Consider the following 15,426-nt stretch of genomic DNA (forward strand, 5'->3'; position numbering starts at 1 on the left):
GAATTCACTGAATAGACAAGCAAGTGGAGAGGCGATCTCTAAATTCAAGGGGTACAGGAGGCCTCTGGCTGATGGTGAGGTGGGTCCAGGGATAGGGTCGTGTCTTCATTCCTGCACATCCTGCTGGGGAGGGGGTGGTGCCTCCTGCCCTGGCTCTGCCTGAACCGCCAGGCCCACCCCGTGGTGGGCCCAGTGGGCTCTAGTCGCAGGAACACAGCTTGTCTGTGCCAGGGCTGAGTCCCACCCTGTTCCTGGCAGTAAGGCAAATCCCAGCATCATCTGCATCAGGCCCCTAGAAGCCCTAATGGGGAGGGAGCCAGGAGGGGAGCCACCCAGACCCCGTGGCCCTGCCTGAGAGGATCCTACTTTTTCTCCTGGTGGCCCCTGGGGCTTATCAGACCCCTTGTGTCAGGCTCCCCGTTGGGGTGGGGGGTGGTCCCAGGACTCCTATTCTGGGGTGGAGACAGATTCATGAGCAGACTACTTTCGGTGGGGAGGCAATAAAGGGAGGGGCATGACTGGGGGACCCAGGGCCCTTTCAGATGGTTTCGAGGCCAAGATCTGGGTTGTCCCAGAGCCCCAGTGGCTGACAGGTCAGGGTCGGAGTGCACCAGGGGAGGGCACGGCCGTGCAAAGGCCTGCAGGTGGGGGTGATTCCTCATGCTGCAGAGGAGGAAACTGAGGCTCGCGAGGGTAGCCAGTAACAGTCAGGGCGGGATTCGAATCCAGAACCCATGTAGTCCGAGCCTCTCCCTAAGGCGGAAGGGCCTCAAGGGGCTCAGGGGCCGTCGCGAGATGGCCCCGCCCACGACCCCCGCCCACCAGAGGCTCCGCCCCACGGCATGACCGGAAGTGCGCGGGCCCCCCAAGATGGCGCCCGAAACCCGGAAGTGAGCGCGGCCGCGGCGAAGCTCGGAGAAACGGAGGTGCCGCGGGCTCCGCGCCCGGCCGGACCCGGGTCCGAGGTGAGGCGCGCCTGGCCCCATCCCCCGGCCCGTCCCCGCCGCCCCCGCCCGGCTGAGCCGCGCTCCCCGGCCTGCGCGGGCCCTGGCACCCCGCGGCCGCCCCCGCCCCGGGCCGGGGGTTCCGGAGTTCCGGGGTTCCGGGGCAGCGGGCGCGGGGAGCGCGGCGGCGTGTCCCCGCCCTCCTGGGCGACCCCCGACAACGTCCTCCGCCGCGATCCTGCGACCGCGTTGTCCGCCGTGAACTCTCTCTAACCCTGTCCTCCTCGGCGACCCTCGACCTTGCGCTGCTCCGTGACCCCCGCCCGACACTCGCCTTGGCGTGAACTCTGAACCCAGGCGACTCCCCAGCCTTTTCCTCTCGCCCTCCTCGGCGATTCCCTGACCCCTCCCGTCTTGGTGATCCCCGGACTTTAGTTTGGTGACCCTTGACCCTGCACTTCTCTGTGACTCTCCTGCAGTTGGTGACCCCCTCCTGACTGCTCCTCCGTCATTCCCCGACCCCTTTCTTCTTGTGACTCTCCAGCTCCATTACCTTAGCCCCTCCTTTTCTGGGTGACCCCTGACCCCAGGCTGCTTGCAGATTCCTGCCCTTCCTCCTCAGTGTCCCCTCTTCCAGGACCCCTCCTGTCCTGACTTCTCCACCCTGGGGCTGTTGTTCCCTGTGTTTCCACGGGTGGGATCCTGTGGTCTTGGGATGGGGTCCTTGCTGGTATTAGCTGAGTTGGCAGAGCAAGTTGGGTGGGAGTGTCTCCCGGAGCTGGCACTGGAAACAGCCCCCAAGGATGTGCTGGGGGAGGTGGTGGGCAGAGGGCTGCCCGGACTTGGAGTGGGTGGAGGAGCATCCTGTGACAGTGAGGCCCCTTCCCAGCACCCCAGCACTGGCCGGGAGGGGCCGGGGTGGGGGAGCAGAGGCGTGGACAGCCAGGCAGAAGTGTCTCATAGCATCGTGTTGTTAACATCCTGGAAAAGGAAAAAGAACCAAGCGTGTGAAGTGTGTGTGCCCCCCCCTTGGCTTCTGCTTCCCGGAATGCGCCTTGGTCCCGCCTGCCCTGGACATCCTTTCTGCCTGTCCGCTGCCTGGCCCGGCCAGGTTTGTTGCCATCTGCTTGCACGCGGGGCAGGCCTGGACGTGGCCTGGGATGGAGCTTGCTGGCAGTCGCGGGGTGGGGGTGGGGGGGTGCGGGTGAGTGTTCCACGTGTGGCGAGGGGTCTGGTGTCGGACGGACTTTAGGTGGGAACCTGCCTACCTGCTGCCGGGCCAGGTGATCCAGCCCCGAGCCCACCATGGTGGGTCTGTCCGCATACGAAAGGTTGGAGGGAACTGGGGCTGGTCCCCAGGGGCTGGAGAGCCCGGAGGGAAGAAAGGCCACCTGTCAGAGGCGTGAGACTCCAGACAAGTCAGTGGATGTGAGGCCCGCCCTTCCTCCAGGCTGGGCGGCCAGGGCTGGACCTGACCCTGTGTTTCCGTCCCTGCCCTGGGCCCTCCGTGCCTGGCTCTGTGGGGAGCTCTGCCCTCAGGGACCCTTGTGAACAGAGGAGAAGCTGCGGGCCCCTGTCCTTGGGGCTGAGACCTGGGGCTCTTGAGCAGTCTGGAGAAGCCACCGCCAGCCCAACTGCACCTTTTCTTCCAAGCGCCCTGGATTTTCCCAGGGGAGTCCCCAGAGATGGGTAATGGCTGTTAAGGACTGTCTGCTTGGACCCTGGGTGGGTGGTCTGGGGAAGGGTGGTCCTGGGACGCCCCAGGGCCGGGGAGATGCAGGCAGGCGCCTGACAGACCCTGGGGAGCCTAGCGAGTGTGAGACACCTTCCCCAGGGACAGCCAATGGGGACCCAGGGGAAGGCTCTCTGGGATTTTGGAGGGCTGGAGGGCCCTTTGTTTAACTCTGTGAGATGTCTGCTCACACCTGCCTGGAGCCCGACCCACTGTGTGTGTGTGTGTGTGTGTGTGTATGTGCACGCACACACTGAGGAGATGTTAACTCATTGGCGGCGGGATGGTGGGCCCCGGGGCCCAGATGAGGGGCCTGATTTCCAGGGGAGCCTCGCGGCGCAGCACAGAAGAGGCAGTTGGCTTTGAAGTCCAGGTGGGGTGGGCCTCAGGTGTGCAGCCCAGGGCCAGTGCTCTCCGGCTGCCTGACCACCTCGACCTGGGTGGAGTGGGGGAACGGAGCTGGCCCCCACTGGGAACATGACCAGCCCAGCTGGCCCAGCTTGGTTCTAGCAAAGTCTCAGACACCCCTCCAGCAGGGGCCGGGCCGGAAACGCTGACCCAGCACAAGGCTCTGGCCACGTGAGCGAGCTGGGCTGGGAATAAAGAGGCAACTGTGCCCAGTCCCCAGAGGCCGCCTCCCTCCCAGGATGGCCTCCACCCTTGAGGCTTTTACAGAGGCTGCCGGGGGCGGAGATCTGCTTGTTCTCCGTGCGGGGGTCTTGTCATCAAAAAGAGGCCTCTGGAGGCTGACATACAGAGTGGGGAGACAGGCCCCCAGGGTGTCAGCACAGTTCCAGGGGGTGCGTGTGTGTCTGTGTGGGTGTGCGAGTGCATGTGTGCAGATTCGTGTGCAGCAGTGCACATACATGCCAGAGTGCACACGTCGTGTGAGTGCCACGTGCACAGGTGTGCATGCGTGTTGCACGTGTACATGCATGTGAGAGTGCATGAGTGAGTGTGTGTGTGTGTGTGTGTGTGTGTGTGTGTGTGTTGCATACATGCGATCCATCAGTGGGCAGGCTTGGAGCATCTCCAGCCACTTTTCCACAGCCAAGGGCCGTGTGGTCAGATGCGGGGAGGGCTGGTTACGGAAGGCTGGCTGGAGTAGCCGAGAGCGAGGTCACTCAGGCCCGGTCCAGGCCTGGCCAGCCCTGCTCACCCACCATCTCCACATCTGCCCAGCCTGGGTGCGGCCTGGTGTCCTTGGGCCCCCTCTCCCCTGAGTGGAACCCCAGTCCCTGTCCCTTGGAACTACCCTCTCCTCTGCTGCTGGCAGGTCAGTCCCACATGGGCGACCTGAGCTGGGCTGGGGAGGACAGCAAACTTCCTTCATCTTCCTGCCATGGTGACAGCCACCAGCCTCCTCACTGGGAGGTGGGGCCGCCCTGCCCTCAGGCGGGTGACTCAGGTGAGGGTGATTTCTGAGGCTCTGGGCTTGCCAGCCCCCTGGGGTGGGGGGCAGAGCTAAGGCCTGTTGTTTATGTACAGCGACAGGGACTGACTTTGAGAACACGATGCTCAGTGAGAGAAGCCAGACACAGAAGGACACACAGCGTGTGATTCCACTGATGGGAACCATCCAGAACAGGCCAATCCAGAGAGACAGGGAGTGGGTTAGTGGTTGTCAGGGGCTGGGGAGGGGGTGGGGGGGACTGCTGATGGGAGTGAGGTTTCTTTTTGGGGTGACGGAATGTTCTGAAACTAGATGGAGGTGGTGGTTGCAGAAGTCTGTGGATGTACTATACTAAAGGCCACTGAATTGTTCACTTTAAATTGGTGAAGCGTATGGCATGTGAATCGTGTCTCCATAAAACAAAGAAGTGTTTAAAAAAAGAGAGATAGCAGGGCCTGGCTGGGCCCTCAGATGCCCAGTGCTGCGGCCTGGGGTGAGCCGGCGTCAGCCGGCCCAGAGCGTGGAGGTCTGTCTTCTCCCAGCCCCACAAGGAGGGCAGGGGAGGTGCCGTCTGCCCATCTTATGGTGGGTGAACGAGGCTCCCCTGGGAGCCCCCAAGCCCCAGCTCTGCTCTGACCGCCACCGACAGGAAGCGGTCTTGCCGGGACGTGGGCCCTGGTGCCTGGGCCCTGGTGCCTGGGCCGTGGTGGGAGGCCTGGGAGCCCCTCCCTGAGGCCCGGCCCTGTGGGAGGTGGCAGGCCCTCCTGTAGGTTCCCCTGATTGGCAAGGACACCCCCGCATTCACCCGTTAGGTGACTTGTCCCCTCCCAGGTCGTCTCAGCGCTCCCACTGTGCAGCCCACGGGGCAGAAAGGGCGTCCCCCGCACGGCAGGCAGGGACACCACCAGGGAAGGCATTGAACTTGGCCCCGCTGTGTGCTAGGGCGGGGGGGGGGGGCGGGAGTTGGGGCAGCGGTCGCCCCGCGCCTCCCTGGGTCCTCAGGCACCCCCTCCCTCCAGGCAGGCGACCGCCCCGCCTTCCCCGCTGGCGCCTTCCCCGCTTGCCTCGCCCCGGGCTGCGCCCCCTCCCTGCGGGCAGGTACCTCCCTCCGGGTTGGCCTCCATCCCCATTTCAGCCAGTCCCCAAGTGAAACCGAAAGAGGCCTCGCTGGCCTCGCTGCCAGGTCCGTAGCTGGCGCGGGAGCCGGGCCACATTCCGGAAGGCCGGCGCCTGGCATTTCCCGGGAGCCGGGGTGGGAGTTGCAGCCCCTGGGTCAGAGGCTGACACAGGAAGCGGGATGGAGGGGGACGGGAGGAGGGAGCGTCTTGGGGCTGCTGGCGCAGTGAGCCTGTGTGGCTGTGACTCATCGCCGGATGGGGATGCGGTGAGAATCCTGCGTGGAGTTGGCCGGGAGGCGCCAGGAGCGGGTGTCCCCCAGCACCTGAGGTACGGTGAGGAAAGGCTGGCGCAGGAGCTGAGACAGTGGTGGGGGCAGGACGAGCCTGAGGGATTGGCCCTCAGCCCTCAGCCCTCACCTCTCGAGGACGATGCAGCCCTGTGGCGTTGGGGATCTCGGAGCTCTGCAGGGGCCGCCAGCAGAGCCGCTCAGAGTGTCTGCAAAGCTCTGCGTGGCCTGCACGGCTTGGGGGCGGGGCTCGGCCCTGGAAGCTGCACGGTGGGGGCGTGAGACCCTCCCCACCACCCACTCCCGGCCGGCCAGGGTGCCACAGGGCGTGGGGGCCCTCCTGGTGTTGCCTGGGGTATGTCCGTGGGCCAGGGCATTTGGGGGCAGTTCCGTGAGATTCAGGCCCTCCAGAGGCTCAGCTACCGTCCTGGGCGCCGGGCTCAGGGTGAGTGAGCCTGCAGGTGGGCGTCAGGTTGCGCTCAGGAGAACCCTGGGTTGCGGGGGAGCTGGGTTGTAACTGGAGAGTCTGGCAGCTCTGCCCCCAGCGCCGTGGGCACCAGGAGGAAGGCACCCCATGCTGGGACTGCACCCCAAAATCCAGGCCTGCCACTCCCCTTGCAAAACTAGCCCATCTGGAAGCCCTGGGCCACATCCCTGCGCAGAGGAGGCCCCGCAGCCCCTCTGTGGCCCTGAGGAGGTTCCCCGACAGTGGCGCCACCTCCAGCACCTGTTGGGTGGTACCATACACAGGGTCAGGCCAGACCCGACCAGGCTGCCTGTCCACTCGTGGGCTGTGTCCTAGCTGGGTTCAGGGGTCTGCTCAGTAACAGCCCCAGAGATGCCCCTGACCTGGCACCGGGACCTGCAGACGTGTCACCCCACACACAAAGGCACTTTGCTGGTGGGATTAAATTAGGGGCCCTGAGATGGGAAGGACCCTGGATTCCCCGGGGGGCCCAGTGTCATCACAGAGTCCTTATAAGCAGAGGACTTCCACCATGGAGGCTGAAGGGGACTGAGTCGGAGCTCAAGGGGCCTCCATATGCTGCTGCTGAAGCCGGGCTGCAGCCCCACCTTGCCGATAGGATCAGCACCAAGCCGGGCCTCCGGAAACCCAGAGGCGAGGGCCGGCGAGCTCTCCTGGACTTCTGACCTGCAGGCCTGGGAGAGGGCCTGAGTTTGTGGTCATTCATCTCGACAGGAGAAGCGGATGCAGGCTCCATCTGCTGTGATTTGGGGCGGGTGCCCTTTGGCTTGGGCAAAGGTCTCTTAGGATGTTCTTGGCACCAGGCTGGACCTAAGGAGCCCAAGGAGGGTGCTGACAGGTCTGACCACTCACCTGGGACTAGTGCGACCTGGCTGTGGGCAGCACCAGCCACTGTCTCGCTCTGGACTCTCCGAGGAGCTGGGTAGAAAGACCTGGTGTGCCAGCTGGCCTGAGACACTTCTGTCATCAAGCAGCAAGCGACAGGCGGGACAGACTCTTCTCTCCACAGAGCCTGGACAGACTGGGGCACATCAGTGTCAAAGGGCTAGGAAGTTGGGCCTGCTGAGATTTGGCTTTAACATCCACTCAGGGGAAGAAGACCTGGGGGGTCAGAGGAGACCACAAGCTCAGTGTGTCTAAAGCCTTTTATTTTATTTTAATTATTTTTTATTTTTGGCTGTGTTGGGTCTTCCGTTGCTGTGTGCGGGCTTTCTCTAGTTGCGGCGAGTGGGGGCTACTCTTGGTTGCGGTGCGCAGGCTTCTCGTCGCGGTGGCTTCTCTTGTTGCGGAGCATGGGCTCTTGGCGTGTGGACTTCAGTAATTGTGGCTCGCGGGCTCTAGAGTGCAGGCTCAGTAGTTGTGGCGCATGGGCTTAGCTGCTCCGCAGCATGTGGGATCTTCCCAGACCAGGGATCGAACCCGTGTCCCCTGCATTGGCAGGTGGATTCCCAACCACTGCACCACCAGAGAAGTCCTTCTAAAGCCTTTTTGTGTGTGTGTGTGTGGTACGCTGGCCTCTCACTGTTGTGGCTTCTCCCGTTGTGGAGCACAGGCTCCGGATGCGCAGGCTCAGTGGCCATGGCTCACGGGCCCAGCCACTGCGCGACATGTGGTATCTTCCCGGACTGGGGCATGAACCCGTGTTCCCTGCATCGGCAGGTGGACTCTCAACCACTGCGCCACCAGGGAAGCCCTCTAAAGCCTTTTAAAGACCACGAGTAATCACAAGCCCTGAGCAGGCACTTCCCAGTGGAGGAAGCCCGCATGAAGATGCCCTGCCGCTGTCGGCAGCCGCTCCACACATGTCCACGTGGACGTAGGTTAGAAGGTCCGCCAGCAGCAAGGTGGGCCAGTAGGCACCACAGCTGGAGCTCCATCCTGTGGGCTCTCCCCTGGTAAGGCTGGACCACACCTGGGAGTGGGGACCAGGGGTTGGGGCCCCAAGACCCAGGCTCGGTATCCCCAGCTGTGACTAAGGAAGCTCCCAGTCTTCAACCCCATTCCCCGCTGGGCCCTCAGGTGGATACAAAGGGCTGCATGCCCCCAAGCTGTGCCCTCAGGGCTGGTGGGGGCACTGACTGTCCTCCTGAGGGCTGTAAGGCACTGACAGGTCCTTATAGATTTGGGGTGGCCGCTCTGGGTGTGTGAGTTGCTTTGTGAAGCATCTGCCCCAGGCCGGCTGTTCTGTGCCCACATGCGGATGGGTCTGTGGGTGCGGACACAGCCAGTGCAGGTGACCCCAGGTCGGTGCCTCTGGGACTCAGCCTGAGGGTCTCCTTTTCTGCATAAACATTCAGCAAATATCGCTCTGTCACCTGGGTCTGGGGTCGGTTCTGCATCCCGGGGTGCAGTTTCTCCTAATGGCTGGCCTTGCCCTCCTGGCCTCTGGTCTGTCCGAGATGCGTGGGGGGAACCCTGACACCCGCCGCCTGCTTTTCTGCCCGGGGCCTGTCCTCAGGCATGTGCCTGCCCCCGTGGTGGCTCCTGGGGTAGCGGCACCGTCCCTGGGTTGGAGTCCGGGGTCACCGTGCGTGTGCCCCGTGGCCGGCACCCACGTGGTCTGGCTCTGCTGTGGTCGCCCTCCCCCCAGGGCCTCCTCCGTGTGGCCTGGTGTTGACTGTACCGGGCCGGGGCCAAGGCTCTGGTGCTGTGGCCCCATGATGGGGGTGGGGGCCGGTGGGGTGGTCTGTGTCCCAGTAGGCTGGGAGGTTTTGGAAGAGACTGCTTGTCACTTCAGCCACCCGCTGGCAGTGAAGTGTGGGAGCTGGGGAGCCTGCAGGTCCTCCCCCCACTGACAGCAGAACTGGAAGTTGGACCCCTGGCCTTCTCCGCGGGCCCACCTCGTCCTTCTTGTCCCAGACCATGGGGCTCCCCGTCCCGCCCGATGGGCGTGTGCTCAGGGGCCGGGCCCTCCCCACCGCTGGCATCCCAGGGCTGCTGCGTTCCGCAGGCCTCCTGGGAACCCGTGGAGGTCCTGGGTTGCATGCTTGGTGCCAGCCTCGCCCTGGTCAGCGGTGTGCCCAGCTCCGGGTGGCGGGAATTAGAGCCCAGTGTCAGGGTGGCTCCTTGGCTCTGCTGAATGAAGCGGCCGGAGGAAGCCTCCCCGTCCTGTCCGGGTGTCCGGGGCGGCCGTAACAGCTGACCGCACACTTGGCTTAAACCACAGAGATTTATCCTTTCCTGGCTCTGGAGGCCAGCCATCTGAAATCAAGGTGTGGTAGGGCTGTGCTCCCTCCAGAGGCTGGGTCAGGGGGCGGCTGGTGGGGGAACTTTCCCACCTCTTCCAGCTCCTGGGGCTCCAGGTATCCTGGGCCTGTGGCTGCAACACCCCGGCCTCTGCCTCTGTCTTCCCGTGGCTTCTCCCTTGTCTCTGTGTCCAAATTTCCCTCTTATAAAGGCACAGTCTTTGCGTTAGAGCTGCCCTACTGCAGTACGACCCCATCTTAACTGATTTCATCTCTGAAGACCCTATTTCTAAATGAGGGCCTATTCCCAGGTTCCTGGTGGACATGAACTTGGGGGACACCGGTGTCTCCAGCACACCTCCTCTGTCCCACCACCTCCCTCTTGCACACTGGGTCCTGTCCACCAAATCCCCATACCCCCATCGCTCACCAGATGACCCTGTGTCCCCATGCGTCCCACCCGAGTACCTGGCCTGGTCAGTTGGTGGGGAGGCCCCTGAGGCTTCCCTCCCTTTCTGGCCTGTCCATGGAGGTGACTGTCCAGGGGCACGTGCCCTCCTGGGGGTCCTGAGATAGCCGAGCGGTGCCAGCCAGCCCAGGTGGGACCTCAGTGCATGGCCGGTGCCCCCAGGACAGGGCCCCATCCCCTTGCCCGAGCATCCCTGTCTGTCCGTCCCTCCGACTTCAGCACGGAGCCTCTCCGAGCGCCCCCACTGGGGACTGACCCCAGGCTGGCTCTGACCAGCAGGGCAAGAAGGGAGCTCCCCACCCCGGCCCTCCCCCAGATATCCCAGTCAGCCCAGTCAGGGCCCGGCCAGGCCTCCTGATTCCACCAGGGCCTCTGTCCCCACGAGCCCCCCACTCTGCCCCCTGTCCCAGGATCCCAGGGCCGTTGCTCAGAGCCCAGTGGAGGGGTGGCCAGAGGGCTGCCGTCCTGTGGCCTGGAGGAGACCAGCAGGTCCCCGATGCCTGGAGACGCAGTTCCTGGGGGGCTGGATAACAAGTGGCCAGCGGGGCCAGGCACCACCCGGCAGGGGGTCCGGGCGGCCGATTCCGAGGGTGCGTGGGGGGCTGAGCCAGTAGCACGCATCGTGGGGTGAGACCCAGCGGCCTGCCCTGGGGACACCGGCCCCCTGGCGAGGTCCGGCCAGGGTGGTGGGGTGAAGTGGGCTCAGCCAAGAGGCAGGGGTGGCTGCGGTCACCTGCCAGCTGGGCGCATCCTGGGGGTCCGGCTGTCCCAGATCTCGCCTCTTCCCACGTTCCGCCCCCCACCCCCCTATCATCTGGTCTGGGCCCCCAGTTCTTTGATCTTTCTCTTTTACTATGACTCATTTGAAACCTGATCTCAAAAGGAAATCCTGCAGCTCAAAGCTGGGTGGAGCGTGGGCCCTTCCCTGAGAGCACCTTGCGGGCACCCGCCTCGGCACGTGTCATGGGGCTGATGTCTAAAAATACACTCTGGCCCGGCCTCCTTCAGCCCCAAGGCCCCGCCTGGTGGGCTCGATCCTGGGTGGCTGGAAGCCCCCCCCGGGACGTGGCGAGGCCACCCTCCGCAGCTCTGGGTCTGGGGACAGGGTCCTGAGCCCGGGGCGGGGCGGGGCGGGGCTGGTGGGGCTGCTCAGCAGAGGTTGGAAAGTGAGGGGATGGGTGGGGGGACCGTGTTTGGGGGCTGCCCCAGTGCCAGCACTGGTGGGACAGGGGAGCAGGAAGCCAAGACTGTGGAGGTGGGGGTGGGGAGATGACCTTGGGCCTGGTCATCGAAGGACAGGGACACCATAGGGGTGGCCCTGGGGGCATGGGGATGGCGATGGGCAGTGTCGACCCCTCCCCAGCCCCCGACAACTGCTCTCTGTCTGTGGACTTGCTTGTTCTGGACATTTCCCATCAGTGGAATCACCCACCGTGTGTCCTTCTGTGTCTGGCTTCTCTCACTGAGCATCGTGTTCTCAGGGTCCGTCCACGTGGTAGCAAGTGTCAGGGCTTCCCCCCTTTGCGTGGCTGAGTGATGCCCCCGTGTGTGGAAGGGACCACGTGCTGTTTATCCGTCATCCGCTGGTGGGGGCTCGGGCTGTGTCCAACTTCTGGCTGCCCTGGTGACTGTTTAACTGTGTGAGGAGCTGCCGACCCCCAGGCGGCACCACGTTCACGCCCACCCACCGCGTCCCCCCTGCCCCATCCCTGATAATGGTGCCCAGCAGACACCTTGACTCGCAGCCACGTCGCTCCCCTCCCCACACCCCCCTCCGGGTCCTGGTCTGAACCCCCTGCTTGGCGGGGTCCCCAAGGCATGCCCCCCGCCCCGTGTCTTTGAGAGGACAGGATGTACAGGCTCCGTTACAGGAACTCCCACCCAGTCATGGAGCCCTCGCTGCGGGGACAGACCTCTTGCTAGGGGAACGTGATGCCCTGGATGGCAGGTGACGGCATGGGGCCTGAGCCTGCTGGGGCTGCTACTCAGGACAGGGGCCACGGGGGCCACGCAGGCCTGGCCTGCAGCCAGTGGGGGTTCCTTGGGCACAGCGCGCCCTGGGGACGGCCCGGGGGTCTCCCTCCCTTGCTTTTTGGCTGTGGGCTCTGGATGGTGCTTCCCAAGAAAGCAGCCCCGCCCTCCGCGGCCGCAGAGCCCGGAAGTGCCCGTGAGTGGGACGGGGTCGGAGGTGCTCGGGGTGTGGCTGCCGGGAGAGGGACGCTGTGGAAGCAGGAGTGTCAGTGGGGTTAGTGGGGGTCTCAGGCAGAGAGACACATGCCCTGCACTTGCTGCAGACAAGGGACCCAAGGGACACAGCGAGCCGGCCTGCCTTCCGTCCCAGGTAGATCCGCTGAGGGGTCCCACGAATCGAGGAGCTTCCCGGGGCCTCCGCGGAGGCAGCGGTCACTGGAGTGGCTTGGGATTGGGGAGGCTCTGGGCTCCACTGAGCGCCAGATGAGCCTTGTGCTCATACCCGAGCAGCCCTTCCTCCCGATGACCAAACCGAAGCCCAGAGGAGCTCAGGCACCCCGAGTTGTGGGAGGTTCTCCGACCCTTAGACGCGGAGCTGGGCTTTGACCGTCCACCCGACCAAGACCGTGGGTCCCAGAGCGGCCTCGCATCCTCCTCCTCCCGCCGGGTCCGGCCCGCAGGAGGCTGGGGGCCGTGGCACTGGCGGCCGGCCAGCAGCTGGAGCCCAAGGCCTGAGCAGAGCGGGGCGGCCCGGCCCCCCGCTACCTTCCTGAAGGGCTGGACGCAGCTGTGGGCTGTGGCCCGGCCCCCGGGCCCCTTTCCCTCTGGGCCGCAGGGCGAGGCGTGCACAGGCCGGTGCAGGCGGCCCTCCCCACCCCCACGGGATTGCACAAGCTGTCCGTGTGCGGCAGTGATTACTGGAAGTCCCGAGGATTTCTTCACTCAGGGCTTGGCCGGGAGCGCCAGCCGCCTCCCCTTCCTGCCTCCCCTGGTGATTAACGTCCTGGGGCTGCTCCCTGAGGTGTGCTCCGCCAACCTGGGGTCCCTGCTATCCGTGGCGGGCGATGGGGCCTGGGGTCCCAGGCCACAGGCGGGTGTGAATGGGGGGGATCGCGTGGGGCTAGGTTGGCCCCTGCAGCTTTTCCCGGCTGGGTGGGGACCCTGTGCGACGTTAGCCCCATCTGGGTCTGGGGGCTCTTCCCCAATCAGCTTGGCCCCAGCCACCCGGAGACCCTCGGCAAGCCTGACCTGGTGGCAGAGCTATGGGGCTGCCCGGCCCCGGTGGGGCCCCCAGTTCAGAGCTGCTGGCTGGCTGGGCTTCCTCTCTGCCAGACGTGCTAGGCACAGAGGGCCGGGGGTGCGCCCCACCCGCGGCTCATGCTGGGCTCCCAGGGCTCGAGGCCCACTTTGTGGGTGGAGGGAGCAGCCCCCGGCCAACATCATTCAGGGGACGGAGAACGAGGGAGGGAGAGCGGTGGGGCCTGGCCACCCGGAAGGGGTTGCCCTCACCCTGGAGGTCCCAGCCCGGGTCCCCAGGAGGGGGTGGCCGGACAGCAGGAGGGCCACCCCAGCAGCACTGCGGTGCTGGGAGCATCAGCTTGCCCCCAACGTGGATGGGGCAGTCAGAGGGGCTGGGGGGACATCTGCGGGGTCCCCTGGGGGTCCCGCCACCCCCCCAGCCTGCTGACCCTGTCCCTGGAGGGCGCCCTCCCCTGTCGGGATCAGAGGGCAACCTCAGGACATGCGTGTCTTTCCCCAGGTCATGATGCCACCACCACGGAGCAAGAAGCCCAGATAGATGCCCCTGCGGTCCGGCTCGTGGAGCCCCCCGATGCTGGCAGTGGGGCCCACCATGGACGGGGAGTTCCCTCCGCACGAGCCTCCACCAGCCGGCAGTGTCCTGTACAGCCCGCCGCCCCTGCAGACCCCGCTGTGCGGGCCCAGCGTCCAGGTGAGCGCAGCCCTCAGGGTCTCCTCCCAGCCCCTCGGCTCTTCTCTGGTGCCTCAAGCCCATATCCCAGCCCCCAGGTTTGCAGGCAGGACCCTCCGGGGGCTCCCATCGCCCCCAAGTCCCTCACGTGTTAGCTGTGAGGTTTCTCCTGCCAGGGCCTTGGCTGGCCCTCAGGGGATGCTTGGCCCAGGAGGCTGCCCTCACCTGCCCTCACCTGCGGGACATCGAGGGCTTGGACCACTGCGGCAGGTCACACTCGTCCGCTCTGCTTCATCGCTTCTTTCTTCTTACTTTATAAGACTTTATTTCTTAAGCAGTTCTAGGTTTACAGGAAAATGGCACAGCAAGTTCTCGTACACCTCTCCCCTCCCCACTTCCCCACGGTTAACATCTCACACTCGTGGGTGTGCTGTGTGCCAACCTGGGAGCCGGTGCTGGCCCAGCATCGTTACCTAAGGGCCACAGTGACATTTGGTTCACTCTTGGTGTTGGATGTTCTGTGGGTTTTGACAGATGTCAGATGACCCACATCCACCGTTACGGCATCACACAGCGTAGTTTCACTGCCCTAAAACCCCTCTGGTCCCCACCTGTCCATCCCTCCTCCCCCCAACCCCCGCATTGCTGATCCTTCCCCTGGCTCCAGAGACCTGCCTTTTCCAGAATGTCCCAGAGTTGGAATCACAGTGTGTAGCCTTTTCAGACCTGCTTCTTCCACTTAGCGATGTGTATTTAGGGTTCCTCCGAGACTTCCTGGCTTCATAGCCCATTTCTTTTTAGCACTAAACAACTTTCCATCGTCCGCATGTCCCACGGTTGCTTCCACCCACTGAGGGACAACTCGCTTGCTTCCGAGCTCTGATGACTGCAATAAAAGTACCGCGAGTGGTAAAATGACCCTAGGGGCCGGGCCTTCTCATATCACAGAAGGTACAAGAGGCCTCACAAAGAGAAGTGTCCAGAATCCTCCAGCGAGTCAGGCCTGGAGCCAAACGGGGGCTCTTTCCCTGCAGAAAAGAAAAGAAGCCGAGTTTCTCTGTGTGGGGACTCGAGCTGCCAGGTGGGGAGACCAGATGGGGTGCGGGCACCAGGGGGCCCCGTGGGCTGCGGCAGTGACGCGTGGGGAGAGAGAGCAGGGATCCAGCTTGGGGTTGGGAGAAGCCGGGCCCTGGGCCTCGGGACCCAAGTGGAGCTCCGGGTTGAGGGTCCAGAGCTGCCATGAGGCATCCCAGACCCCAGAGTGTAGCCTCAGACGGGGCTGGGAGGTGCGCACGAACCCAGGACTCACTCCGTGCACGGCTGTGCCCACAGAGCACAGTGCCAAGCCACACTGAGCGGGCCTTGCCCGTCGGCAGGGAGGGAGCAAAAGCGGGTCACGGCTGCAGACCCACCCACAGCTTCCAAGCCTCGGCTGATGGCCAGAGCCTCCGGCCAGGGCTCCGGGCGCACGTGTGCCAGGCCAGCTGTACCCACAGGGCCCCTGCCCTCCTCAGCCCCCACCTCCCTCCAAGCCTCTGCCTGCCCACGCCCACCCTGAGGCTCTCGGATGCCCCGGTGCCATCCCACACGCGGCACAAAGCGTGCTGCTTCCTTGGGTGCTGTGTCGTCCTGTTTCGCAGTCTCGGAGCACACGCTTGTCATTCTTATAACGCCTCAGGATTCCTCCTCCTCAGCATCCCATCATTTGCCTAATTATTTTCCTGTTGTTGGGCCTTTGGGGTGACTCCAGTTTTTTCTGCCACTATAAATAGTGCCACTGCGTTTTCCTCCCCCCTCCTGGATGAGTCCCTGGGGGTGTGTTTCTGGAATAGAATTCCTGGGTCAGAGCGAGCCCCAGCTTGGGCGGGTTTGCAGAGGATGGAGCTGTTATACAGAGAATGGGCTCCTGC

General features: G+C 64.4%; 1 protein-coding gene across 5 annotated transcripts in view; it reads left to right on the forward strand.

Annotated features, from left to right (window-relative positions):
- The first annotated feature begins 864 nt into the window (after positions 1–864).
- SBNO2 (strawberry notch homolog 2) overlaps positions 865–15,426 on the forward strand; it is a 44,028-nt gene continuing 29,466 nt past the window's right edge. For all 5 annotated transcript variants that reach the window (XM_060094771.1, XM_060094773.1, XM_060094772.1 and 2 more), the window contains exons 1-2: positions 865–965; positions 13,346–13,537. In XM_060094771.1, the coding sequence (XP_059950754.1) occupies positions 13,385–13,537 (153 nt within the window). In that variant the 5' untranslated portion in view covers positions 865–965; positions 13,346–13,384. The remainder of the gene's footprint in view (positions 966–13,345; positions 13,538–15,426) is intronic.

Source organism: Mesoplodon densirostris, chromosome 3 (genome assembly GCF_025265405.1).
Source record: "Mesoplodon densirostris isolate mMesDen1 chromosome 3, mMesDen1 primary haplotype, whole genome shotgun sequence".
NCBI lineage: Eukaryota > Metazoa > Chordata > Mammalia > Artiodactyla > Ziphiidae > Mesoplodon > Mesoplodon densirostris.